The sequence below is a fragment of the Penicillium verrucosum genome (assembly GCF_028828655.1).
Source record: "Penicillium verrucosum strain IBT 35672 chromosome Unknown utg000002l_segment0_segment0, whole genome shotgun sequence".
Classification (NCBI taxonomy): Eukaryota; Fungi; Ascomycota; class Eurotiomycetes; order Eurotiales; family Aspergillaceae; genus Penicillium; species Penicillium verrucosum.
The window spans coordinates 2,270,098-2,294,523 of NW_026643211.1; the positions used below are offsets into that span (position 1 = coordinate 2,270,098).

Below are 24,426 nucleotides of genomic sequence, written 5' to 3' on the forward strand. Positions count from 1 at the left end.
AGGCGACAACGGGCTTGGTTGTGAAAACGGCTTCATTCCTATGTAACTGGGCTGGGTGCCATCAAAATGGATCTGGAGATCGATCATAGTCGTGTTTAAAAACATTCAGGTCCGGTCAGCGCCCGTGTACTCCGGCTGTAGCGATAACCTATCGTCCACTTGCCCCAGTGATTCCTTCTTTTGAACATCTTTTCGCTTGGGCCATACCCCTGTTCTTCCGTGGCAAACACCTCGGGCTAAAGATTTCTCATGCCAGACCAGACGGAGTTCGTATCCGCATAGGGCATTGTTATGGGCACAACGACGGCAGATTGGATGGGTTTCTAGCAGAGTTTTAAATTATAACCGTATGGGAAATTACTGTCGCATTTTATGCGTGGTGCACGACATGTCCAACAGCCTGTACGAGCTCTTGACATTATATTCCCCCTTATAGATTGTTATATATTATATGCGGGCCAAGACGATAAGCATTCCCAGGTTTATTGGCAATCCGGTTATAGGGCTAGATATACTCATTTTCAACATGATTCAACATGATCTAGGAAAAGGAAATCGATGATCAATTTCTTCTCTACATGAATGTCTTTTTTGGTGAATCTGATGCAGACCCTACCACCACTTTGATACTGTCACTCAAACCTGCCAACTCAATCAAATTCCAGACTCCAGAGTCTCAGGCCTTTCTGCGTTTTCCTACAAGCTTGACACATATGATAGTTGAAGATGAGCGGGGAAGCTCATCCAAGACATGATGGTTGTATACGTAGATTCGAAGGGCAACTTCTCGCCCATCGTGGGATTCAGCGTAGTTTTTTATCGATGAACTGAGTGAAGGTAAGTCAATGGGTTATTATATTAGAAAGTACTATTCAACTATTCAACTATTCACAGTATGCACTTCGGCCTGCATAAAACATCTCACCCCGAGAGCTATTTCGCGATGCGAATATCGCAAGAATACTATCTAAATTAATACTAATTCAGGATCATGCATATTTATGAAAAAAAAAAAAAAATAAACTGCAGTCTTGGACCGGGGTCCTCGGTAAGTCGGATGTCAACACTGGTGTATTAGTATACACAAGTACAACAACCCCCCCGCATATAATCTCACCTTCCTCCTAGGGGCATCTCCACATCATCCCCCCCCAAGATCACCATGGGTTTCAGCACCACAGCCGAGTTTGATCAGGTAAATATCATCTATACTTTTTCATACCACTGCTGACATTTTCTAGGCGTATGAAAGTGTGCGGGGTGCTTTTGCATCTGGCACCACCAAGAATAAGGAATGGAGGCGTCGTCAACTGAAACGTGCTTGGTGGATGATTGAGGACAACAAAAAGCGCATCTGTGATGCCCTCTATACTGACCTGCATAAACACTATCAAGAAGCCTACACTGGTGACTGTGGTAATGTTCAAGCAGATATTCTACGCACTCTCAAAAAACTGGATGAGTGGACCAAGGATGAGAGGCCGGAAAAGTCCGATCTTCTCAACTTCCTAGGAGGAGCCACTGTCCGCAAGGAACCCCTTGGAGTGACTCTGATTATCGGCGCATGGAATTTCCCGGTCAGTCTGCTCTTACAGCCAATGGTTGCCGCGATTGCTGCTGGATGTGCCGTCATACTCAAACCCTCGGATGTGGCAAGTGCTACTCAAGATGTATTGATGGAAATTGTCCCCCAATATATGGACCAAGGTGCGATCCGGTGTGTTTCCGCCGGTCCACAGGATATGGGATACATCCTTGAACATCGCTTTGACCACATCTTCTACACTGGATCCCCCAACATTGCCAAGATCATCCATGCAGCAGCGGCAAAGCACCTGACCCCCGTCACACTCGAGTTGGGTGGTCAATGTCCTGCTATTGTTGCAGAGTCAGCGGATCTCGATCTGGCCGCAAAACACATTGCCGTTACCAAATTCATGAATGCTGGACAGGTAGGCTCACCCTGTTTACCCCGACCTATCAAAAGCTAATTAATTTCCACTGAACACAGGTTTGCTTGAATGTGAACCATGTCCTCGTCCACCCAAGCCTACGAGAGCGCCTTGTCGCCGAATTGGGACGATACTTTGATACTTTCCTAGGAGGCAAAGCCAACAACACAGAGTATTACACACACATCATCAACGAGCGCAACTTCGACCGCCTTGACAGTCTACTCCAGAAGACCTCCGGAAAAATCGTCTACGGTGGCCAGCGGGATCGTCAAAGCCTCTACTTCGCACCAACGATCGTCACCGGAGTCAAGCCCGGTGATGCTCTTCTTTCCGAAGAGCTTTTCGGTCCGATTCTCCCCATCGTCGACGCAGACTTCGACACCGCTCTCTCTCGGACGCGTGCGGGAGAGCATCCACTCGCTATCTACGCATTCACTACTCAAGCCGCCGAAAAAGCTCGCATCTTGAACGAAACCCAGTCCGGTGGTGTGACCTTCAACGACTGCGCCCTCCATGTAGCCGGTCGCGATGTGCCATTTGGCGGTGTTGGAAACTCCGGTCAAGGGCGTTATCATGGACCGCATGGTATCTTAACTTTCTCCCATCTCCGTACGCACATCAACGCCGTGCCTTCGTGGTTGGAGTGGCTTCTCGCTGCCCGGTATCCACCGTATTCGGTTCAGAAGGCCCACAAGATGGTGGCACCCGTCACCCCGCCTTTTGACCGGGACGGCAATGATACGACTTTCGCTGCTCGCTCAAAGTGGGCCTTTGGCGTTGGGGTTCTCGCGCTTTCTGCACTGATTGTGACTCGACGGGATCAGATTGTCACTTTGGGTTCTAAGTGGCTCAAGTAATTTTAATGTCTTTGTATGTGTAGCGAATGGAACTATTCTTATTGGTGGACTCATCTCTTTGTTTCCATTTCTTTTGAGCGGGGAAGCTCTTGGAGATTCAGGGTGGAGTATAAATCGGCAATGAAGGAGAATTGCCGCACTGCTGCACACAAAGTCAACCGGCACATTCGGAGATCACGGCGAAATCACCGGAGTCTACCCCAGTGCCAATGTATCATCAAGCTAAACTACATGCAAAAGAGCTATGCCGAAAGCCAAATTGAAAACAGTATAAAGACGGCAAGGGAATAATGGGAAGTAAAGTGAAAGAAACCGAGCTTCTTTTGCAAGCCACTTTTTGTCTGCCATTGACATATCGGGACATCTCCGAGTCTCCGACACATCATGAAGCTATCACTAGTTCTTCTCGGATTCAATGCCGTCCACAATGCCGGGATTGTCGTTGCTGCTCCACTAGACAGCTGGTCAGCCAGGTTCGGTGCGTCTTCGCATGCGGTGGAAATGTTCAATACGGCCATCGAATGGAATGACAAGTACTGGGACAACGAGGCCGGTTATCTGATTACCTCAACCAGTAGTCGTGGACGCTATGATAGTCGACACTCGGCCTGGTATGCACCTCAACTGCTAGCCAGAAACGGACCAGGTGATGTCGCAAAAGCCATCCGTATCTTTGACAATGTCATCTCTGGTCAATATCTCGATCCATCTAAACAGTGGTATGGGAACTATCAACAAGCGCCTTCAGAACCGGAGCCTGGAACGCTCAAATATCCCGACGATGGTCCATACAGCTCGGTAAGCCGATGGTGCTTGCTTGATCTAGTCCATCGAGTTATTCTTCCGTGTGTTATTTTGCTAATATGATTATGGTCAGTGGGATCCGAATATTCGCGATTTCGTGGGCTGCGCCTGGATTGTGGCTTTGAATGATTATGGCCACCTGCTTCCAGCTGCGACGGTCTCCAAGGTGGAAAAGTCCTTGCACATCGCAGCCAAGGGCGATCTCTATCGTGTTGGAGGAGTTGATGCCGACAATTCTTATCCCTGTTACTCGAATCCCTGGTTGATGCGAACCATTCTCCAAAACTGGGTTGGTGCGCGAGTCGGAGATGCAAACTTGACCAACGCGGGTGACAACTTCGCTCAGGAAATTTATGACCTCTGGAGTATGCACCACACATTATCTGAATTTAATTCTCCGACATACGCTGGCATTGCCATGTGGGCACTGGCTCTCTGGAACCAGTACGGGACAAGTGGTAGTTTGTTGAAGAAATATGGACCAGAGATGCTCGAATACAGCTGGAATGAACTTGGCCAGCTCTATAATGCAAATCTGAAGAATATTGCTGGGCCTTGGGATCGTTCATATGGCTACGATATGAAGGAGTATGCATCTCTTACTGGTGCTGTTATTTGGGGAGTTGTTGGCCGCGAACAGGCCCCCGTCCCTCAACAGGAGCTCGGAATGTTTCATCAGGATGATTTCGCATTTTACCCTCTATTTGCCCTGGCAATGCCTGAAATGGTAAAATCTCTGCCTGTGAAGGCAAAGGCAAATTTGCTCAAATTCCCTGGAGAACATATGTATACTTCGCAGGCTTACTCGCCGCCCTTCGACATTTATCCTCGCAATATCACAGCTTGGATGTCCAAGGGTGTGACCATTGGCGCAGAAACGGTTGCCGAGACAGTTGTTGGAGGTCCCAGTATCAACCCCAGTCAATTTAATCCTGCTGTCATTCAGTGGGCTATTGACGATCATAAAATTGGCTGCATTTCACACTGGGTTACAGAGTCATCTATTCATGCCGTGGCCGGCCCTCGGTTTTTGAACATCTCTTATCCAAATGCAACATCTGCGCAAAGTCCAATTTCTTTCAACTTCTTGTTCAGTGGCCTCACGGTCAACAACGGGTTCAATGTAACTGGACTGGAAGGTCTACCTGGTTTGAATGTCAAGGTCTCGACAAACGCACTACCGGATTATGCGATTACTTACAACACTGATCACTCTGTCAACGAATTCGTGTTTTACAACATCACGTATACGATGCCCGAGAATTTCACTGGGGTGCCATTTGTATCTCTTCATGTAGTCTGAACGTGTATATAAACAAGATATCGTACCCTTCCGTGTTCAATATTAATATCGATTTTGTGTGCTATATGATCCAGAAAGCGTATATTCTCAACTCCGGGGAATATGCATGCATTACTCATCCTTTTTCTCCTCCTCGGACTGACCCTCTCCGCCAGTCGACTCCGATTGCGTCTGACGAAGCCAAAAGCGTGCAATTATACCACCCAAGAACCGCTGATCAACCCATTTGACCAAACCATAGAAGATCCAACCCCAGCCCCATAGAAACATACCCATCATACTTGTGCCCAACAACACTGGACCAAGAATGAGCAACGACAGAACAGTCCAAAGCAGTATCGACACCGCAGCGAAGATAAACACGCCAGCCAAGAATGCCAGTAGAGGAACCCCACAGCAAATCATCTGACAAACGATCAAGGTTGATGCGGCAGGGTGCTTCAATGCAGTTTCATAAATCGCAGCTTGACGGGGCGGGGGGAGGAGCCAGGCGACCAATCTCTGCACGCAGGACTGGAGGTAATCAAAGGCTTGGGGGAACAGTGTGGAGAACCATGTTGTGATGGTGGACCATATCGATGAAAGTGAGAGATTGTTGTCGATGTCTTCGTCTTTTGGGGGAGCATCGTCCGAAGGAAAGGGGTCAGTTAGGTCCTTTGTCGTTCGGTTTTGCTTTTTTGGTGCGCTTTTCTTAACCACTCCGCTTGTTGTTGATTGGACTTTGTCGGGAGGAAGCTGTCCGGTCACACCGCTGGTAACATTATCGAGGGGCATTGTGAGGGCTATAGGGGTTTGTTTGCGATCAATAAGGGCACAGAGATGAACTTCAGGCAAGCTGTGTTCCAGCGAAGATTACTTGATAGACGCCGGGCGTTCTGCCAACTGATTCTGCGTCACCGTTGGCCACAGATATGGCATTTAATTCATCTCAGGCTACACAGCTCACATCGGTACATTGTAGAATAAAATTGAAGCAGTGAATAATTTAAAAAAAGGTAATATTCAAATCAAAGATAGGATAATCTCATCGATTATTACGGTGGGAAAATATAGTCAAAGGTGTAATCCAAAATAACACTATGCTACGAATCATTGATCAGAAGTGCCATCGCGATCGTCAAACATCATGAAATCGGCATCGTCAACTTCATCTCCTACGACTTTCCTCCAAGCCTGTTTTACAAGGTCGAGGGTGTCATCTTCGAACGCCAAGTCAAGGCCCGATGGAGGGAAAACACAGTAGTTAGGAATACCGTCCTCGGCAGTGAGTTGCCGCAACTCATCATTGCCAAGACAGCCGCTTTGGGTGTATCGCAATGACCACAGCACACTATCCGGGAGACCTTCTGCCCGAACTAATCTATCCATGGCAGATTCAATAAGCGCTTGACCTTCCGGCCCAGCTAGTGCCACACTGCAATAAATAACACCTGTGACAATCAATTAGCCACTTGAACGACAATATTGCTAACGAATCAAAATTTAAAGAGGGTGCTCGTGATCAGGTGAAAAGGTTTTCAACATAGCAAGTTCAGGCAATGTAGATAAGTTTTTGAAAAAAATCATCATGCGAGCGGTGTGGGAGGACATATCAGACAGTACTGCACAGGGGACGACTTACTCTGCTGGTGTGGACACTCGCCAGTGTCGCTAGAATGAACCTGGAGATAGACCGGCGGGGATTTGGGGCTGCCCAACGTATCCCCTGAGAACATGAGAACGGCAGTTGCAGGTACAGGAGCACCTTCAACTGTGACAGGGAAAAGAGAGGGGAAAGTAGCGGACACGACACTGATCGAGCGGGCAACCTCGACCAAAGGTGTCGATCTTTCGTCGGAAGTATTCGACGGTTTTTTTGAGGTAAACAAATATTTCGACTGGACAGACCCTTCATTGCCTAGATTCAGCAGAAACGGATGTTCGGAATGTTCAGAGCCTTTCCGCCATAAGCAATCATCAATCTGCGTGTCCAGAGCATATACCCCTCCTCCCACAGCAGATGCTCGGCATGCAGCTTGGAGTATTTCAGCCCCACCACCATACTTGGCAATCACAGCTCCAAACCCAGGGCCAAGATGGCCAATGGATGATAGATGTCTTTGGATCCTAGGCAAAGCATAGCTGGCGGGTGTATCTTGATGAGAAAGCTGCGACAGGGATAGCGACAACAAAGGATTGTGAAGCTCCTCCGGGACACTGAAATTGGAAGCCAGGTAGTCATTCAAGGGAATTGACATATCCTCATCTTCATTTGAAGCATTATCCTCATGGGGCTTGGTGATATGACGCAATAACCGCATGAGGGTTCTCTTGGACTTCATGCTGATATGAGTTGCAGCGAACACATCCTCCCGGTTACCAGGTACGCGGTAGAGAACCTTTTCCGCACCAGGCTCGCCAGTTTTAGAATCTGGCTGTTCGGGTGCATAAATCCACCAGCTACCAACAGCCATGAACTCCAACTGGCGAAATACCTTTGAGGATACGAGCGCTGACATTAGTTGAGAACGAGCATATAAAAGGTAAGGGGACAGGGACAGAGTGTAAGCACGGCTTGATGAAAGTTTGGAAGAGATGGTTGCACCGTCGACTAGAGAAGAAGCATCACGTTTGAAAATTGAGGCATCTTTAAACAGTGATTTACTTGTGTCTACTTAGCGATATCACATTAGCCATGAACCAGCCAGCCACACACAAAAGATAGCTCACCTTTATTGATATTCTCTGCCCACTCTTGGGCCTCATCAAGACTGAAGGCTGCATCTGAACCACCATAGTACTGGTTTGAGTCCATGTGAAGAACCTTCTTTCCAGATCGTGAGAGGGCCCTTTGGGAGTGTGAGTGCACAACTCACAACCACCCTAAGAGAGTCACTCACAGTGCCAGAAGGGACTGAGATATCCCAGTACCATCAATGACCACATCCCAAATCGTGTCTGACAGAGTTTCCATGGTATGAAAAATCAGGAACGAAGTCCTAGCTGCAGGTAAGTCCGAGTATCACAGCCAAATTTGGTAGCCCAAGCTGTCATGAAGTTGAAATGTTGGATATTTAAGGTAACTGAAGCATTCCCAGTATTTCCATAAGCTTCGATGCTGGAAATCCCATCAACTTGAGGTTGTTGGGGGAAAGAAGAAGAAGGAAAAAAAATCGGAGAAAAACGCGGGAAGTACGCGTGAAGGCGGTCACTTGGTCCCCACTTCAGTCAACAGCCTTGGACAGTAACCACATAGTTAACTATTACATCTTTACACTGGCCTTACATATGGATTTTTGGCTTCTTCCGCATGTATTCCATCTATCATAGTCAAACGCTGTCTAAGCCCTGTAGCTTGACTAACTCAAAGTATCTTCCACCCAGCGCCATTAAATCTTGGTGCATCCCCTGCTCTACAATATTGCCTTCGTGCAACACTAGGCCAATATATTAGTATCTCACACAGTCAATAGCATGAATGAAGATTATTCTCACCGTAAATACAATCGGCCTTCTGCACTGTGCTTATCCGGTGCGCAACAGCGACCGTCGTTCGGCCTCGTGCCGCCGCATTTAGTGCATCCTGGACGACCTTCTCTGACCCAGAATCGAGGGCAGAAGTTGCTTCGTCTAGAAGGAGGATTCGTGGATCGCGAAGAAGCGCTCTCGCAATGGCTATCCGTTGTTGCTGTCCGCCAGAGAGCATACCGCCCCTCGCTCCTACAACTGTCGAGAAACCACCACTGAGTTGAGCATTAGCAGAGATTCATTCAGAATCAATAAACAGAGAGAACAGTTGCACCGACTTACGGCAGGGAGATTATGAAGTCGTAGATGTTAGCATCCTTGCAGGCTTGGATGACTCTCTCCTCAGAAACATCCTCGTCATTGGTTCCCAGGATAATATTCTCCCTGATAGTTCCTTGATACAGTGTTGGCTCTTGACTGACCAGAGCAAGATGACTCCTGTAGCTCTTGATATTCAACTTGGAAATGTCTTTTCCATCAACCAAGATTTGACCAGCTTCGGGATCAAAGAATCGCTCCAGTAAAGAAATAATGGTGCTCTTCCCACATCCACTCGCTCCTATAAGACCGATGTATTGTCCTGTTTTGACAGTCAAGCTGAGGCCATTCAAAATCATCCTCTCCGGTCGGTTGGGGTATCTGAAATAGATATTGCGCAGCTCCAAGCTACCATCCATCTTCGGTAACTGCTCGCCATTTTCTTGGCGAGCGTCAATGCTGACTGGTCGGCTCAGCAGTGTTTTGATGTCTTGGGCTGCTTGACGGGATTTGCTCATATCGGGCGCAAATGAGAAGATTGCCCCGGCGCTGAATGCACCAGCGATGACCGCAGCGTAAGCAATGAAGAACTGCACCATTGAATAGCCTCCGTGAATGATTAGACTTCCTCCATACCAGAAGGCCAGCGCGATGCAGAGGAAGTTCGCCGACTGGGAGGCCGCATAAAATGTGGAGGACTTCAGCGTTGAAATGACAGACTTCTTTCGCTGCGTTTCCAGTATCCTGTGGTACTCTTTCTGCACTTCTCTTTCAAGAGTTAGCGATGCAACCGTCTTGATGGCGGAGCTTGCCTCACAGGCATACGTTGCTGAGGCCGAATACGCAGCTTTTGACTGCTGTGCAATTTTCCCAAGGATCTTCAAGCGGACAAGACCACAAGTAAGAACGATTGGAATTGTTGCGGTACAGACGAGTCCCAGCTTCCAACCTATCGCAATCGATACAGCCACGCCAGCAATCAACGTCGTTGAAATGATAAATATGGAACCCAGCGTGACACCACTCATCCCCGCAAGGTTGGTAGCATCCGTAGATAATGCCGCTGTAAGAGAACCAGTTGAGAAACCTAGTTTGTCGAACATGAATATATCCTGATGGAGGATTGCGCGGAAGGAGGTATCTCTGGCACGGTGAATCATGCGCTCGGAACAGTAGGCGAAACAGAGACCAGAGGCCCCCAACCCAGAAAGGCAGTGAATCCCAGCATCAGATACATTAGACTCCAGAAATTCACATCATGTTGGAGCTTGTCATACATATTGGGCGGTAGAGACAATGCCGAGATGGTCTTGCCATAGAACACAGCCTGGCTAGGGGAATGGTTAGGGCCAACGCTCTGCGCAACACGCGAGGGAGGGACCTTACGTGGGATTTCCTGCGCCTGTGATCACCGAAAAGAACAGACCCGCAAGCATTGTGGATGTTTCTTGTTTGTTGAAGTTGGCAACGAATTTCATTAACTCCCATAGAGAATATTTGCGGTTATAAGCCTTCTCGTCGGAACCCGCCTCCAAGTCTTCAGTGACGAGGGCCTTCTCAATCTGATTCATGTGGCTGTTGGACTTATTCCCGTAATCGTTCGAATCCAGGAATTCCGTATCTGCGTCGAACGTTGATTTTTCTTCACTGGGGCCAGTATTTCCTTCTGTCGATATGCGCTGCTTCTCTACCAATTCGTAGTACAGCGATCGTTTCTCAAGTAGCTCATTGTGTGTTCCTTGCTCGACAACGCGCCCGTGAGACATTACAACAATATTTTCTGCTGCCGTGATTGTAGACAGTCTGAATCATGATCAGCGTGTGGCGCCAAATTTGAAGAGAAACCACGTACCGGTGACTGATTGTGATCGTTGTCCGACCTTTTGCAGCAACATCAAGTGCTGCTTGTACCAGTCGCTCGGCCTGGGAATCGAGGGCAGAAGTAGCCTCATCTAGCAGCAAGACCTTCGGATTGCTAACAATGGCTCGTGCGATGGCAATTCGCTGCTTTTGTCCACCCGAAAGCAATGATCCCCTTTCTCCAACACTGTTGTGGAATCCCCTCGGCAACGCAGAAATGAATTCGAAGCAGTTCGCCTTCTTCGCGGCATCGAAGACAAGGCTTTCTACCACACTAGGAGGGGCACGCTCGTGCTCAGTGCCGATCAGACCGAATCTGATATTTTCAAATACAGTTGTGGCAAAGAGTGTGGGCTGCTGTGTCACGATTGCTATTCGTTGACGGTACCATTGCAGGTTAAGAGTCGCGATGTCGTGGCCATCGAGTACTAGTGTGCCAATATTAGCACATTACATCTTCAACCAAGACGGAAATGAGAGTCTCACTTATTTCGCCATTGAGCGGTTCATAAAACCTTTCAATCAAACCGGCCAGTGTACTTTTTCCACAACCAGAAGCACCAACAATGGCGGTAGTCTTGCCGGCCATAAATTTTAGATTGATCCCATCTAGAGTAAGGACATCCGGTCTTGAAGGGTAAATGTAGCGAATATTCTTGAGCTCAATTGTCCCTGACACAGCTTTCAGTCTGTCCCCTGCGGAGGAGGATGGGTCTAGGGGTGAATTTCTAGACACGGTTGCAAGGATCTTTCCTGTGGCTGCTATACCTGTTGAGAATGCTTGAAAATTTGGTGCTATGTTACCAAATGTGAATGCTCCAGTCAGGGTAGCAAGAAGGATGGTGATCAGCGCCCCCAATTCCACTTCTCCAACAACCAGAAAGCGAGACCCTTGCCAAAAGGTGAGTGCGTAGGTCCAGAAAATGACACCGTTCATGATGGCCATCATGGCCGCAAGCGCAATGCGACTTTTCAGACCATACCCCTCGGCCTGGGTAAGGAACTTCTGGTACCTATCGGCCAGCTTGTCTTGAATCCCAAACGCAGTAACGTGTCTGATTGAACTGATCGCCTCCTCGGCAGCTGTCGATCCGTCTGCATAGGCCTCTAGGGCCTGGTGGGTATACCTAACCATGAAATATGAGAAAAAGCTCATAGATCCAGTCTCTGCGACGTAGGCTGATATCAAAATAAGGGCCATACGCCAGCTTTTCACGAAAGCTATGATAAGAGCTGCTCCGAAATTAGAACAGGAGTACAGCGTCAGAGAAAGTTTGCCGGTCAAAGAATCTTGGATCAGATTCATATCGGCGGTGATCCTGGTGGTGATCTCTCCGGCTCCTAGGACATCAAAGAATGCTATGTTTTGGCGAAGGATAGCGGCGAGGTATTTCTCCCGGAGGCGTTGGGTAATCTTTTCTCCTACAACCATGAATCCGGCTGTTGAGATATAGACCGAAACAAATTGTCCAATGGCGATGTACACATAATACAGGGCGAATCTTGCGACCAGGGATGATAGATATGATCCCGAGGATGTTCCGATGAAAAATTCTTTGAATGCTTGAGCCAGGCCTCCTAAAAGGAGCTTTATGACGGTGATCAGCTTCGGAGATTCAACACCGATAGAGGATGGCTTACAAAAGACACAGGTTGCAGAGCTCCGCCAACGATGGCTGCAATTGAGCTGATGACCAGGAGGAGTAAATCATATGGTGTTGCGCACGAGTATAGAAGCGCCAAGCGACTCATCTGAGACTCTGGAGTATGAATCTGGCGCTTGAGTATCTCTTTCTCATCCTTCTTTAACTCTAGACGGGGCGCCACAGGAGCGGCAGACCCTGCGAGGGTGTTTTTTTCTGACATCTTCACCATCATGAACGATCGTCAATTGATGAAAATTATAGCGCTCAAGACAGCTGTAAGTTTTGCGACAACATTTTATATGGTTTTGTCCCATGTATAGATCCATCTCTTCCTTTGTTTGTCTGACCAATCGTAAGAAGCCTTGTTGAAACTGTCACTGACCACTCATCATGACTCATATCACATCATAGTGCCTTAAAATGTGTTATCGCTCAGAATATTTCAAGTTTGGCAGGTATTTTTGGGTGAGCTAATAAAACAAAAAGAGCGAATCCCCAGGGTACAATAGCTACAAGTTACCTCGGTACAAAGAAGTGGACTACAAGTGGCAACCAAACTTAATCTTATCAATCATATGCCGGAAAGTAATTGAGACGAGGAGGGACGCGTCCCCTCGCATTGTGTAAAAATGCCAAGATGGCCAAGGGCATGCTAATATATCCACTGGGAGAGAATGGCCTCACTTTCGGGGTTAGGACAGAGTCGGGAACCAGTCCCTGGAGGAATATGAAAAACGGCTGGCAATAGCCAAAGACCGCCTAATGGGGGATAATTGTGACCAGATGTTTGTTCGACTTCTGCAAAGTGGACGGGTATGGTCAGTCGTATGAAGACTTCGGGAAAATATGAAGATGAAGACCATGGCAGTGTCATTGCTGAGGCACTGAGCGGAGCTATCTTCTATTTCCTTGATCATGGAGATCAAGAATGAACAATGAAGAATGAACATCATGGTCGCAGCAACTTTTATTAGTGTAATCGAACCGCACCCACGGGTGTGGAAATCCATTATTCATTATTTGCTCTCCCTTTTGCTCTATCTTGTACTCCGTAGGTAGTCACGAACTTACGACAGAAGAGAACTAAGCAAGTTTAGCCTCCAGGGCTATCTGCCTGAGCGGAAGATTATGCCGGGCGGAGGCTAGAGATTACTCAGCAATTCCCAAAGAGGTTAGTCCGCACCACTATATGAACTAAAATTTCGGCAGGACACTTTTCTCTCTCCATACCACTCCCGGTGTTCTGCACAGAACGGGTTACTTTACTATGGTAGCCTGGTCTTCATTGACGCGGTCCTTCACTGGACTTCGTTTGGGGGTGGTAGATAAGATTTCTTGTCACTCTGTATCTGCTGCTCTTGATGGAGACATTTGATGGAAGCGGTTCGTTTTGTAGTGATACATCCATAATCTCATTATTAGAGTGGTATCTCGTCCTGCCACTCTGATATTGTAGCTTTGTAGATTCCAGAAGGCTTGCATAGAGCACCTTTAGACAACAGCAAGCAAGACAATGCTGCTCCGGTATGACTTGGGCCGGGCGCGCCGAAGGTTGTTCCTGCAACCTGTATCGCAGATGGAATCTAAACTCCCCAAATTGGGCAACGCCTGGTTTTTCCCCGGAGATACTTGACGTGCATAATCCTCAGTCGTAATCCGATGGAATAAGCTGCACCATGTAACTCTCACTCCTGTGTGCCTTCTTCAACTACCCGAGCGCGAATGATCTTCAGCTCATCCACTGGCTTGTCCTCCGCACCGGTTTTGACCAGTCCCATACGCTGGATCACCCTCATGCCACTTTTCACTCTGCCGAAAATCGTGTGGTTCCCATCCAGCCAGGGTGTTGGCGCAAGGGTGATAAAAAACTGACTACCATTGGTATTCGGTCCACTGTTCGCCATGCTCAGAATTCCAGCACCGGTGTGCTTCAACTCTCCATGAATCTCGTCCTCGAACTTCTCGCCGTAGATGGAGCTACCTCCTCGGCCAGTGCCAGTGGGATCGCCAGTTTGGACCATGAAGTCAGGAATAATGCGATGGAAGATGACATTGTTGTAGTAGCCGCGTTCGGCGAGGGTCGAAAAGTTCTTGCATGTCTGAGGAACAAGAAATTAGTGAGAATTCCCTAGAAGCTCTGCAAAACGGCTCATACCTTGGGCGCATGAGTATTGTAAAGCTCCACGGAGAAGGATCCCTGCGATGGGTTAGTGAGTGACCTTGAGAGAACAACGAAGCGCTAATTACCATGGACGTGTCAAAAGCCACCTCAGTTGTCATGATGGATATGTGAGTGTAGAATCGTGAATAAAAGAGCCGAAAAAACAGAGTCTAGAGTTGCAAGAAGCGGGATCAACCAACGTTACGGAGGAGCTCAGCGACCATGTGGAGTCTCAATTCCCATTGGGTCAATTTGTCTGGCAGAAAAGCAGTACCGCCCTATCTATATGGCTATCTATATGGAGGTACGGAGTAATAATCTATACATCATAACAGTTATCATAGTTCCAGAAAGGGAAAATACACGGAAATGCATATGGGTTATAATAGGTGATGGAGAGACACAGAGGATAAAGAGCTATATTATTTAGGGTGTTATGGAATCAAGCCGGCTCTTGGTTTGTGTACATGATGAGTCTTTGGGTCCATCACAGAGCAAATGAAAGTGGATTAAAGTCAATAAACCAAAAAAAAGGAATGGATCAGACCATAATGACCAGGAACTTAGAAGTAAAAATGAGATAAATGGATAATGTACAAACTACCTAGGTACCTATACAACGCAGCCCTAGAGGTTATGTAGATGTGAGCGGAAAGCGGTGAATTAAACTATGCTGTGGTCATTAAGCCCCTCCGTGCACCGGGAAGCTTCCCTAAGATTAACAGGTTACCTTAAAGAATCTCCCACACCACTAACCCTTTGTGGCCATTATGGTCTGATTCATTCCTTTTTATTTGGTTTATTGACTTTAATTCACTTTCATTTGCTCTGTGATTACAGTCTACAATTTCCTGTCCACCATACCATGGCCGACGTCAGCCCTGTCGCCGAGCTTCTTGGACAAGCCCTCTACCACTTCGACCGTCTGAGGCCACTTCTTCCAACTTACGGACACCTGATTGTTTCCGCTCTTTTTCCAATTTGGATAGGCGCACATGCGTCTTTGACAAGACCTTCCTCCGCTGCCAAACCTTCGAAGAAAAAAGCCGGCAAGGATAAAGATGAATATGACACGGACGATGAAGAGGTACATGGCCCTTTGCAAAAGATGGAAGGGCTTGAGCCATCAGATGCCCTGGTATTCCCGTTGACTGCGGGGCTCACTCTCGGTGGTTTATACTTGGTGATCAAATGGCTGGAAGATCCAGCCATCTTGAACAAGATCCTTAGCTTCTACTTCTCTCAAATGGGACTCTTCTTTGCTTTTGCATTCTTGAAGGATGCGCTATTGATGATTCGTTCATTTATGTTTCCTAGATATTATCGTCAAAGTGGACAATTGTGGAAAGCGAAACAGTCCGAACGCCTTTTCATGGCATCTGAGGACCATCCAGCGAAGTTAAACTCCGTCCGGCATTCACCTCTTCCTGGGATTTTGGGCCGAGTTCCACTCCCAGGTATGATACTAGGACTGCTTTGGAAGTGCCGAAATGTTTCTTACCAGCGTCTCAAGGTGCGAGCTCACATACGTGGCTTATTTGACTTCAAATGCCTCGTTGGTCTCCTTGATATTATCAGCGGAATCTTTGCATTGTCCGCTGTAGCATACTTTGCATTTGTGGAAAACCCATGGTGGTTGACCAACTTCCTCGGTTTCTGCTTCTGCTATGGCACCTTGCAATTCATGTCTCCCTCCACGTTCTGGACAGGAACCCTGATTATGGGATCCTTATTTTTCTACGATATCTACTTTGTCTTCTTCACACCGTTGATGGTCACTGTTGCAACCAAGTTGGATGTACCTATCAAGCTCCTGTTCCCTCGCCCGCCCACCTCTCGCGATGCTCCTGGCTCCGTGCCATTGGCTATGCTTGGACTGGGCGACATTGTCATTCCGGGAATGATGGTTGGGCTGGCACTTCGCTTCGATCTATTCCTCTATTACCAGCGGAAGGGTGCTCAAATGGCACGTACTGCAGTGTCAGGCCAGCCAACAGTCAAGCCTGAGTATCAGTCGGCAACCAGCGCTTGGGGAGAGCGGTTTTGGGCGCCGTCGGTCAAACCACCCCAGCCGGAACTTCAGCCTCCCTATCATGATGCCCGGCGTTTCCCAAAGATTTACTTCAAAGCTAGTATATTCGGTTATGTTGCTGGGATGGTTACCACCCTCCTTGCCATGCAATATTCGAATCATGCCCAACCAGCTCTTCTCTACCTAGTACCGGGTGTTTTAATATCGCTTTGGGGTACTGCACTTATTCGAGGAGAGATTGACACAATGTGGGACTTCTCTGATGCCGAGGAGGTGGAAATTGAAGAGGAAAAGAAGGAAGATGAAGCCGAGGACAAGCCTTCTGAAGACCAGAAGAGCCTTTTTATGCGCATCTTCTCGGGTGATTACCTGCGTGCATCAAAGGACGAGAATACAACACGGGACAAGAAACCCAGAGAAGAGAAAATCGGTGACTCCAAATCCAAAAAGAAACCATCCGAAGAAGGCGGCGGGCGTGATGTCAAAACAAAGAAGCCTAAAAAGAACCGTGACAGTTTGGACCTGATCTCCTTCTCCGTATCAATTCCTCGCAAGTCCAAACGTGAATCCCAGACAAGTTTGCCGACAACTTCCACAGAAGAAGATGGAGAGGTGTCTGTTTCCAGGGATGTCAACGGGGATAACGAACCGCCATTGAAGAGAAGGCGACGCAGCATGATGAACAAGAAATCAGCAAATTAGAATGTCCTCGATTTAGTCTGACGGAGCAGATAGATTAGCTGAAATCGAGTATTTTGTGGATCGTTCACATGACAGAGCCACTATTTCGATCTACTCAGATACATAGCTCCATTTAAAAGCAAGATGGTAGGAAATAATTGTAGTGGTATCATTCATTTGTATTGCATATCAATTCGATCAGCATTGATCCAGTATCCGCTTCATTTCATCCCATCTCTGAGCAGAAACATCCACAAGCTGGCGCAGATCATCACTGTCCACAGCCCAACCACCATGCTTCTCCATCTTCACGATGACCGTCTTTCCGTTCTCCTTATCAACAACAACAGAAGCCCGCTCTTGACTCAATCCCTCCTCGTATCCATCCGGATCCGCAAGGATCCACCTTTGCTGTGCACCCTTCTTCTGCTTCTGCTTCTCGGCATCGGGAATGACAACCGCCCTCCAACCAGCAGCGACATCGCCCTCAAAAGAACAGAACGAGCTAGAAACAGGCAAACCACGCAGAGACAACTTTTGCGCATCGGCAACATCATCCGAGCAAAGGATCGTCTCGTTATCGGCATCCCACCAGGCCTTGGGGAGCTTCGTGTCCCGAAGCGCAGCCAAGACAGAGGCCCAGGCCGCGTCGAATGGGTTTCCAGCCAGAGAAATGATCATGACATCAATGTAGAGCACCCAGAATGCCTTAATCTCCCGCTCAGGGCCTCCGCCCTCTTCTGTATCCACGTCCATCCCCTCACCCGCATTGCGGAATTCTTCCGAGTCCAGGTTCGGTGGCTGATGCCAGACGCGCAAGTCGTCTGCTCGAACGAGGCGGGTGGTGTGCAGGAGGGAAAGAATTTGGTGAGAGAGTGACTGAGCCAGCGCAGAAGGTGGTGCGCCGGGTGTAAAACCTGGCGCGCAGCCAGTGCTGAGGGAAAGGTTGGGAACAAGTAGGTTCAGATCTTGGATGTGGCCTTTATCTTCCTCATCTTGGGACTCTGAGACTCCTGCTTCATTTGATTTGTCGAAATTTTGCTCCGATGAGGCCTGCAACACACTCCAGGAAGCGATGTCCTTGGTGTGTAGGATCTCTGCGCGAACGCCGCAGACAGCGGCTGTGTCGCCAATTCGTACGACTGCGCTACCGTTTGTGTGAGTTAGAGAGCCAGTATTGGCAGATGTGACACGGAATTGTGAGGCGGCACGACCGTTCGCGCGGATTGAGGGCTGATTGCTCGCGGGTGGAGGAGAGAGGTGGGCGAGAAGGTAGGCGTGGGGTTGGAGGCGGGCGAACTGAGATGGTGGAAGGGATAATGACGGAGTGGTCGGGTTACTGGTTGTAGTTGAGGACGCCATGACTAAAGAGAATATCTCTATTTGTGCCAAAGACTAATATGGAAATGATTGAAGATGCAAAAAAAGCCGACGAGCATGAGATGGCAGAATAATTTCCTATCAAAGGCGGTCGAAGCTGTCACTGATGCCCCAGGCACAAATTGAAGTTATCTGCCAAGACTTTCGCGGGGCCTCATTGTACACAACAGCGTCTCACAGCCCTGGGGGAACCACCTGATTTTCTAAGTATTTTTCATTGTTGGAATGTAAATTCCTGTACAACATATAACAGGGCACTTGGGATTTTCTAAGATTTCAAGGCTGGATATGACACGACAGTTGTCTGCTGTATACCGCGGGATGAGATCATTGCCGTTATGCAGGAACTGACGAAAGACCTTAGCTCCCAAGTCGAAATAACTCCTTTGATTGTCTAGGTAATCATGGTGCTACCTAGGTAGTCTTACTATGGATGGCATCGTCCGGGGAACTACAGCTTGCTACTGGTTGCTATCCTCTTCGGCTACTAAACCCTCATACATAGGTAAACTTTGCATAGACAGCTTCTTTGACTTCTTCGCGCTATAGTTAGCCTTTCCATGAAGCCGCAGACACCAACCTAGCTACTTGAATTTACACATACATATTTCCTATGCGACGATTCCCGTAATTTCGGCCGGCACGACTAGCCGGAGGTCATGGGGCTACCAGCCCGGGGGTACTCGAAAAAAAGCTCCGGGATACCCGCCAAGCCTGCTTATATCATCGTCTAATATTGAGTACGTCCCAGGTCGTAGACCTTAGGGATACCCAAATTCATTTGATTATATAAAATACATTTAGTCCAATCATACTAACCCTTGGCGTAGCCCTATACCACACTAAAATGCACTACAACTACTCAGTATATCTATATATATCCCAAATACTATAAAATATCTTTCATTTACTTACTTTTTAATATTGTTTCTATATCAATTCTAGGTTATAATATATTTCGTATAATATTAGTATCTTCTAGTATAACCTATACTAGAATTTTTGTAAACGCCGAGTATATATGCTAAAATATATAACTAACTAGTTAGTTATATATTTCTTTATACTTCTACCCTATCAAACCGTTTAACCTTTTCTTTTTCGCTTTTCTCCCTCTACGTCTATTCGATCGGCTTTAAATCTCGTATATATCTTTATTAAATTGTCTATTTATACTCTACTAATTTTTAGTATTTTCCGACCGTACGTTATAGTAGTATAAACGTTTCGGTTTTCTCTACCCTAGGGACGCCCCCGCTCCGGCGTTCGTTCGGGGGTTAGGCCGGTTATTAGGCGCCTAGTACGGCTATATTATAGGTTCTGCTAGTAAGAAATAAAAGAGGCGGTATAATTAATTAGGAAGGCGGTAGTAAAAGGTATTAACACTTTTGCGGAGTCACCTGATTATAGAGGGTAAAGAGGGTAAATAAAAGTCAGACGGAAAATTAAAAATTAGAAAAAGAAGACTATGGTTATATAATCAAATGAATTTGGGTATCCCTAAGGTCCACGACCTGGGACGTACTCAATATTAGACGATGATATAAGCAGGCTTGGCGGGTATCCCGGAGCTTTTTTTTCGAGTACCCCCGGGCTGGAACCCGGAGGTCATGAACTACATTATAACTAGTTAGTTCAATTATGATTGGATGGGTGTTTTCGACATACAACATAAACATGAATGAGATAATGAGAGAATAAAATGATAACCTGAGTGTTCTGCATTTCCCCCACCACGCTAATGCGGCTCGATCACTCCCAGTCACTTCGCTGCTAATATCGCCGCCTGTGATTGGGCTTCAAAGCGCTAACCCGTCACATATCACTGCAATATCTCTCCGCATGCACTCCGATCACTACCACTATGGCGATACGCCTGTACTTTGATCAATCGGTCTGCAATCACTGTATTCCATTGGCTCAATGTCTGACCAGCCACAATCTTCCGCTGTTGGGCTTATGCTATCACATTGCCGAGACTGCAAGCTTGTGTGACTCCCCACTTCCATTTTCCCATACATTTAGACGGATGTTCAGTCGGAATTTCCTTTTCCCACTTCTTGACTTTGATGAAATCAGATATTGATGGGCCCAGTAAAGATATGAGCTCAGTCCAACTATAGTACAAGAGAGGAAGCCTCTTGTGCGCGGGTGATACCTAAAGGTAGGCTAATCCGTGCAAGACTGCTTGCGACAGATCTAACTAGAAGAAATCACAGAGAACTATCACTAGTGTTGCCGACCAACACACTTCAAAATGTTGAGCTCCGTCATTTCCATCGCCAAGCGCATCCATGTCCCGATCACGGCATCGACGACTGCGGCCGAGGTGGCTGAGATGCAGCGAGATCCATGGTCAAAGTCGGCAAAATATGGCGTAGGATTTGTCTATTTTGCTGTCGTACTGCTGATAATCACGACCTTCGTCCGATGCTGGCATAAATGGGGCGACAAGATGCGGATCGCCCTCTATAAAGAAAACCGACCAGAGATCTTTCGCGACGACTCAGTGCCAGACGAGTACGAGCTCCCGAGTGCAGGCACCGATGCTTCCAACGCCCATTTCTTCCCATCGCCTACTGCAATCTCTCCACCTAAGAGGCAAGAATCGATTCTTGCTAGGATAGTTCCCTTGAACAAGGCAATTGCCTTTACAAGATGGATCTTCTACCGACCAGTTCCCGTACTGAGGGTTGGGAAGATAGAGCTTGTTTTCCCGTCTTTAGGAGTTACGGCGATTGTCCTGATTGCATTTATATTCGTCACATTATACTGTTTCGTGCCACAGCCCTTATACTACTGGTCAATTGCGCTGGGGTCGCCGCCGCTGGCTATTCGGGCTGGCATGCTCGCAGTAGCTATGATCCCATGGATTGTCGCACTCAGCACCAAGGCAAATTTTATTACTATGATGACTGGCCTTAGTCCTGAACGGCTGAATGGGCTGCACCGCTGGTTAGCCTATATCTGCCTCTTCCTCAGTTTGATTCACATGGTCCCATTTTACATCACTCCAATCTGGGAAGATGGCGCTTTGGTCAACTATAGCATAGGCATCCCACCCCACGCCTATGTATATGGGACTGGAATTGCGGCGCTAGTTCCTCTGCTTGTGTTATGTATCCATTCTCTTCCAATCTTTCGCAATTGGATGTATGAGCTTTTTGTCTTTGTTCATATCCCAGTCTCGTACATCTTTGTGGCGATGCTCTTCTGGCACACGAGGAACTATCTGTCATCATGGGCCTATCTTTTCACAACCCTTGCCATTTGGGTCATCTCATATATCATCCGGCTGTTCTACTTAAATTGGACACACCCTTTGCGGTCGTCGTTTTTGATCGGAGAAGAGTCAGCCATAACCCTTCTTCCGCAAAATGCGATCAAAATTACCATTCCCACCAAAATGCGTTGGAGGCCCGGTCAATATGTCTACCTGCGTCTACCAAGGATTTCTGTGATCCAGAGCCACCCTTTCACGATTGCCTCTCTTTGCAGCGACGACTTCCCATCTGCATATGGTGAAAAGTATCGTGACATGACACTCGTTTTCCGGCCATTCCATGGTTTCACACGCGAGGTATTTCAGAAGACGTTGGAACATGGCCCCTACAAAATATACAGCGCATTTGTAGAAGGACCTTATGGGGGGATGCAACGCGAGATGGCTGCCTTCGATGACGTGGTCTTTTTTGCTGGAGGAAGTGGTATTACTGCCATTGCAAGCCAGCTGCTTGACCTCATCAAGAAGATTCGAGATGGCAAGGCTATCACCAAGTCGGTCAAAGTCATTTGGGCACTCAAGAGCCCCGAAACGATGGAATGGTTCCAAGAAGAACTACGAATCTGCCGTGACTACGCACCTTCGAACATCGTGAGCTGTCGTTTCTTCCTCACCGGCGTGAAGCAAGATGATCGAGTTGGACGGGATACGGTACAGGAGAAGATATACGGTATGCTCCAGGGTATTGACAAGCGGAACTCGACTTATATACGCGATGAAGCTGCCGGCAACCCCGATATAGAAAAGGAATTGCGCCGTGAGAATGAAGACGGTATCGCTGCTCTTCCCAATGCGTACATGGCCACCCATACGTCGAATACCCGCCAATACTACCAGCCTGCCATAAATCCTTATGGTCCCGCTGCATCAAATGGCTATGGCACACCCAACTTCGGATTCGGTGCACCTCAACATGTGCCACAAAGGCCACCACCAGTACCTGCACCACGGTTTGCTTATTATCAGCCATGTGGACGCGACAACTGGCGGACTGATTACTTCCGCCCGAACATTACTGAGATGGTCAATGAGTTTTCCAAAACCTTTGGTCGCCGTGCGTGTGTTTTCGTCTGCGGTCCACCGAGCATGCGGGTTGAAGTCGCCAACGCAGTAGCCAAACTGCAGATGCAGGTGATCATGGACTCGTCAAGGGATGAGGTCTTTTTGCATGCCGAGAACTATAACATCTAATGTAGCGTTGCTGTCTTATGTTGATTCGATACCCATGACGTTACAGTTTTATGAATATTATGCCAGTTCTTCTAATGCTCAACTTCCGCATGTAGGACTGTATATCGCGAGAGATCATTTCCCATATTCAAGTAAAATATCACCACAAACGCAGTGTTAATCCAGCACATGCATTAATCTAAATCAGATGCATAAATAAATGTAAAGGGTATCCAAGGTATATCAGAAAGCCACACATGCAAAGCACATCTCACTCGACCTGGGGCTTATGATTGTCGTCTTCAGCCTTGCGCTTGCGCGAAGGCGTATCTTGCTTTTCAAAAACTTGCGACTCGTTCAAATGCTGTATTCCATGGTCACCTTCTTCGCCATCCTCTGCCTCCACCTTCTCCCAGTCCTCGTCTTCTACTTCACCGGAAGAAGTTGTAGTCTGGGCATTGATTTCAGTCGGAGCATGTGTTCCACCTTCCTTATTCCAGTGCAAATCTAGTCGTACGATCTTCGCGCCCGACGGCTTCAGTCGGCGATAGTATTCGGCCACATCACCGTCAACCTTAAATCCACGCGCAATGTACCATTCCAATCCCTCCTCATTTGCCTCGTGGACATGTGCTGTAACAGAGCAGATGTTGTAATGCCTGACGAGCTTGGACACCCGGTATGAGTTCTTGTCCTTGCGGTCCGGCGGCGATGCAAAGAGAAGCGAATTCAACAGTGATACTGCCACCCCACTGCCCCGATATGGCGAGAGAAGATGTAGAGTCTGAATATAGAGATTTGTGGGACATCCATTCCCTTGGATTTCAGCGTCCTTGTTTGAGTCCTCTGCCTGTCGGACTCTCTCTAGCCGACACCGAATGCCCCCGATCACTTTGTCCGTCCCGGCAGATGCGCCGGACCCCGGGGCTGCAGCAACAGGGTGGTCATGATAAACAGCAACTCGCGAAAGAGAAGCGATCACCGGATCGGTTATGATGGCTGTGTAGAATGAGTTTGGGTAGCGGATAGGAAGGAGTAAGCCCGTGATCCGCGTCAAGGAAGGAATATGCGCCGTGTTGACCTTCTCAACTGTTATATGGGGATGTGGAGTTGCCACACCAGCTAGAATATCATGAGGATATGGAACAAAGATTTCTTCTTTCAAGCGTTTCGGGCCAGACGTGTTTGCGACAGCTGATTGAGGTGGCTGGACTGGAGGAGGATGAATGGGAGGTCGCGCAGAGTGGCGGTTGGTCGGGGGGAGGAGACAACGAAGATGAAGAAGTCGCTGGCCTTGTCTGATTCTTTGCAAACAGTTGGTATGCCATTTTGGAGTAGATTCACTGGTCGTTTGTGAAAGAACAAGCAAGAGAGGCAGCGAATGCGGAGATACGATAAGAGATAAGCCCAGTGAACAACTTGCTCCAGCCTCATCCGTCTCTTCATCTACCCGAGTGATATTTCATTCGCATGCAAATAGACACCTCAATAGGTTAGTGCCCTATTTGCTGTCGATGCCTGTTTTCTAT

At 47.7% G+C, this 24,426-nt stretch overlaps 10 protein-coding genes across 10 annotated transcripts; 4 read left to right on the plus strand and 6 right to left on the minus strand.

The window, feature by feature from the left end:
* Positions 1–1,162: 1,162 nt before the first annotated feature.
* Positions 1,163–2,812, plus strand: N7516_006508 (uncharacterized protein; the record flags this gene model as incomplete). The annotated part of the gene is made up of 3 exons (XM_057219228.1): positions 1,163–1,195; positions 1,242–1,952; positions 2,012–2,812. The coding sequence occupies 3 exons, from the start codon at positions 1,163–1,165 to the stop codon at positions 2,810–2,812; spliced, it is 1,545 nt and encodes a 514-aa protein (XP_057073319.1).
* Positions 2,813–3,196: 384 nt separating this feature from the next.
* N7516_006509 (uncharacterized protein) lies at positions 3,197–4,919 on the plus strand (the record flags this gene model as incomplete). Its single annotated transcript, XM_057219229.1, has 2 exons — positions 3,197–3,610; positions 3,690–4,919. 2 exons carry the CDS (start codon positions 3,197–3,199, stop codon positions 4,917–4,919), a joined length of 1,644 nt encoding a protein of 547 aa, XP_057073320.1.
* Positions 4,920–5,030: 111 nt separating this feature from the next.
* N7516_006510 (seipin co-factor family protein) lies at positions 5,031–5,693 on the minus strand (the record flags this gene model as incomplete). Its single annotated transcript, XM_057219230.1, has 1 exon — positions 5,031–5,693. One exon carries the CDS (start codon positions 5,691–5,693, stop codon positions 5,031–5,033), a length of 663 nt encoding a protein of 220 aa, XP_057073321.1.
* Positions 5,694–6,008: 315 nt separating this feature from the next.
* Positions 6,009–7,872, minus strand: N7516_006511 (putative Rab geranylgeranyl transferase escort protein; the record flags this gene model as incomplete). The annotated part of the gene is made up of 4 exons (XM_057219231.1): positions 6,009–6,349; positions 6,541–7,569; positions 7,629–7,747; positions 7,799–7,872. The coding sequence occupies 4 exons, from the start codon at positions 7,870–7,872 to the stop codon at positions 6,009–6,011; spliced, it is 1,563 nt and encodes a 520-aa protein (XP_057073322.1).
* A 356-nt stretch (positions 7,873–8,228) lies between these two features.
* On the minus strand, positions 8,229–12,419 carry N7516_006512 (ABC transporter B family protein; the record flags this gene model as incomplete). Its single annotated transcript, XM_057219232.1, has 8 exons — positions 8,229–8,335; positions 8,394–8,641; positions 8,709–9,827; positions 9,962–10,015; positions 10,071–10,487; positions 10,537–10,972; positions 11,031–12,132; positions 12,186–12,419. The coding sequence occupies 8 exons, from the start codon at positions 12,417–12,419 to the stop codon at positions 8,229–8,231; spliced, it is 3,717 nt and encodes a 1,238-aa protein (XP_057073323.1).
* A 1,456-nt stretch (positions 12,420–13,875) lies between these two features.
* cyp1 (putative peptidyl prolyl cis-trans isomerase (CypC)) lies at positions 13,876–14,470 on the minus strand (the record flags this gene model as incomplete). The annotated part of the gene is made up of 3 exons (XM_057219233.1): positions 13,876–14,289; positions 14,346–14,387; positions 14,438–14,470. 3 exons carry the CDS (start codon positions 14,468–14,470, stop codon positions 13,876–13,878), a joined length of 489 nt encoding a protein of 162 aa, XP_057073324.1.
* Positions 14,471–15,216: 746 nt separating this feature from the next.
* Positions 15,217–17,085, plus strand: N7516_006514 (aspartic endopeptidase; the record flags this gene model as incomplete). The annotated part of the gene is made up of 1 exon (XM_057219234.1): positions 15,217–17,085. The coding sequence occupies one exon, from the start codon at positions 15,217–15,219 to the stop codon at positions 17,083–17,085; it is 1,869 nt and encodes a 622-aa protein (XP_057073325.1).
* A 177-nt stretch (positions 17,086–17,262) lies between these two features.
* N7516_006515 (3' exoribonuclease family protein) lies at positions 17,263–18,426 on the minus strand (the record flags this gene model as incomplete). Its single annotated transcript, XM_057219235.1, has 1 exon — positions 17,263–18,426. The coding sequence occupies one exon, from the start codon at positions 18,424–18,426 to the stop codon at positions 17,263–17,265; it is 1,164 nt and encodes a 387-aa protein (XP_057073326.1).
* Positions 18,427–20,701: 2,275 nt separating this feature from the next.
* N7516_006516 (putative metalloreductase transmembrane component) lies at positions 20,702–22,918 on the plus strand (the record flags this gene model as incomplete). The annotated part of the gene is made up of 1 exon (XM_057219236.1): positions 20,702–22,918. The coding sequence occupies one exon, from the start codon at positions 20,702–20,704 to the stop codon at positions 22,916–22,918; it is 2,217 nt and encodes a 738-aa protein (XP_057073327.1).
* A 250-nt stretch (positions 22,919–23,168) lies between these two features.
* On the minus strand, positions 23,169–24,225 carry N7516_006517 (GNAT family N-acetyltransferase; the record flags this gene model as incomplete). The annotated part of the gene is given in 2 exon segments (XM_057219237.1): positions 23,169–24,201; positions 24,212–24,225. 2 exon segments carry the CDS (start codon positions 24,223–24,225, stop codon positions 23,169–23,171), a joined length of 1,047 nt encoding a protein of 348 aa, XP_057073328.1.
* Positions 24,226–24,426: the final 201 nt, after the last annotated feature.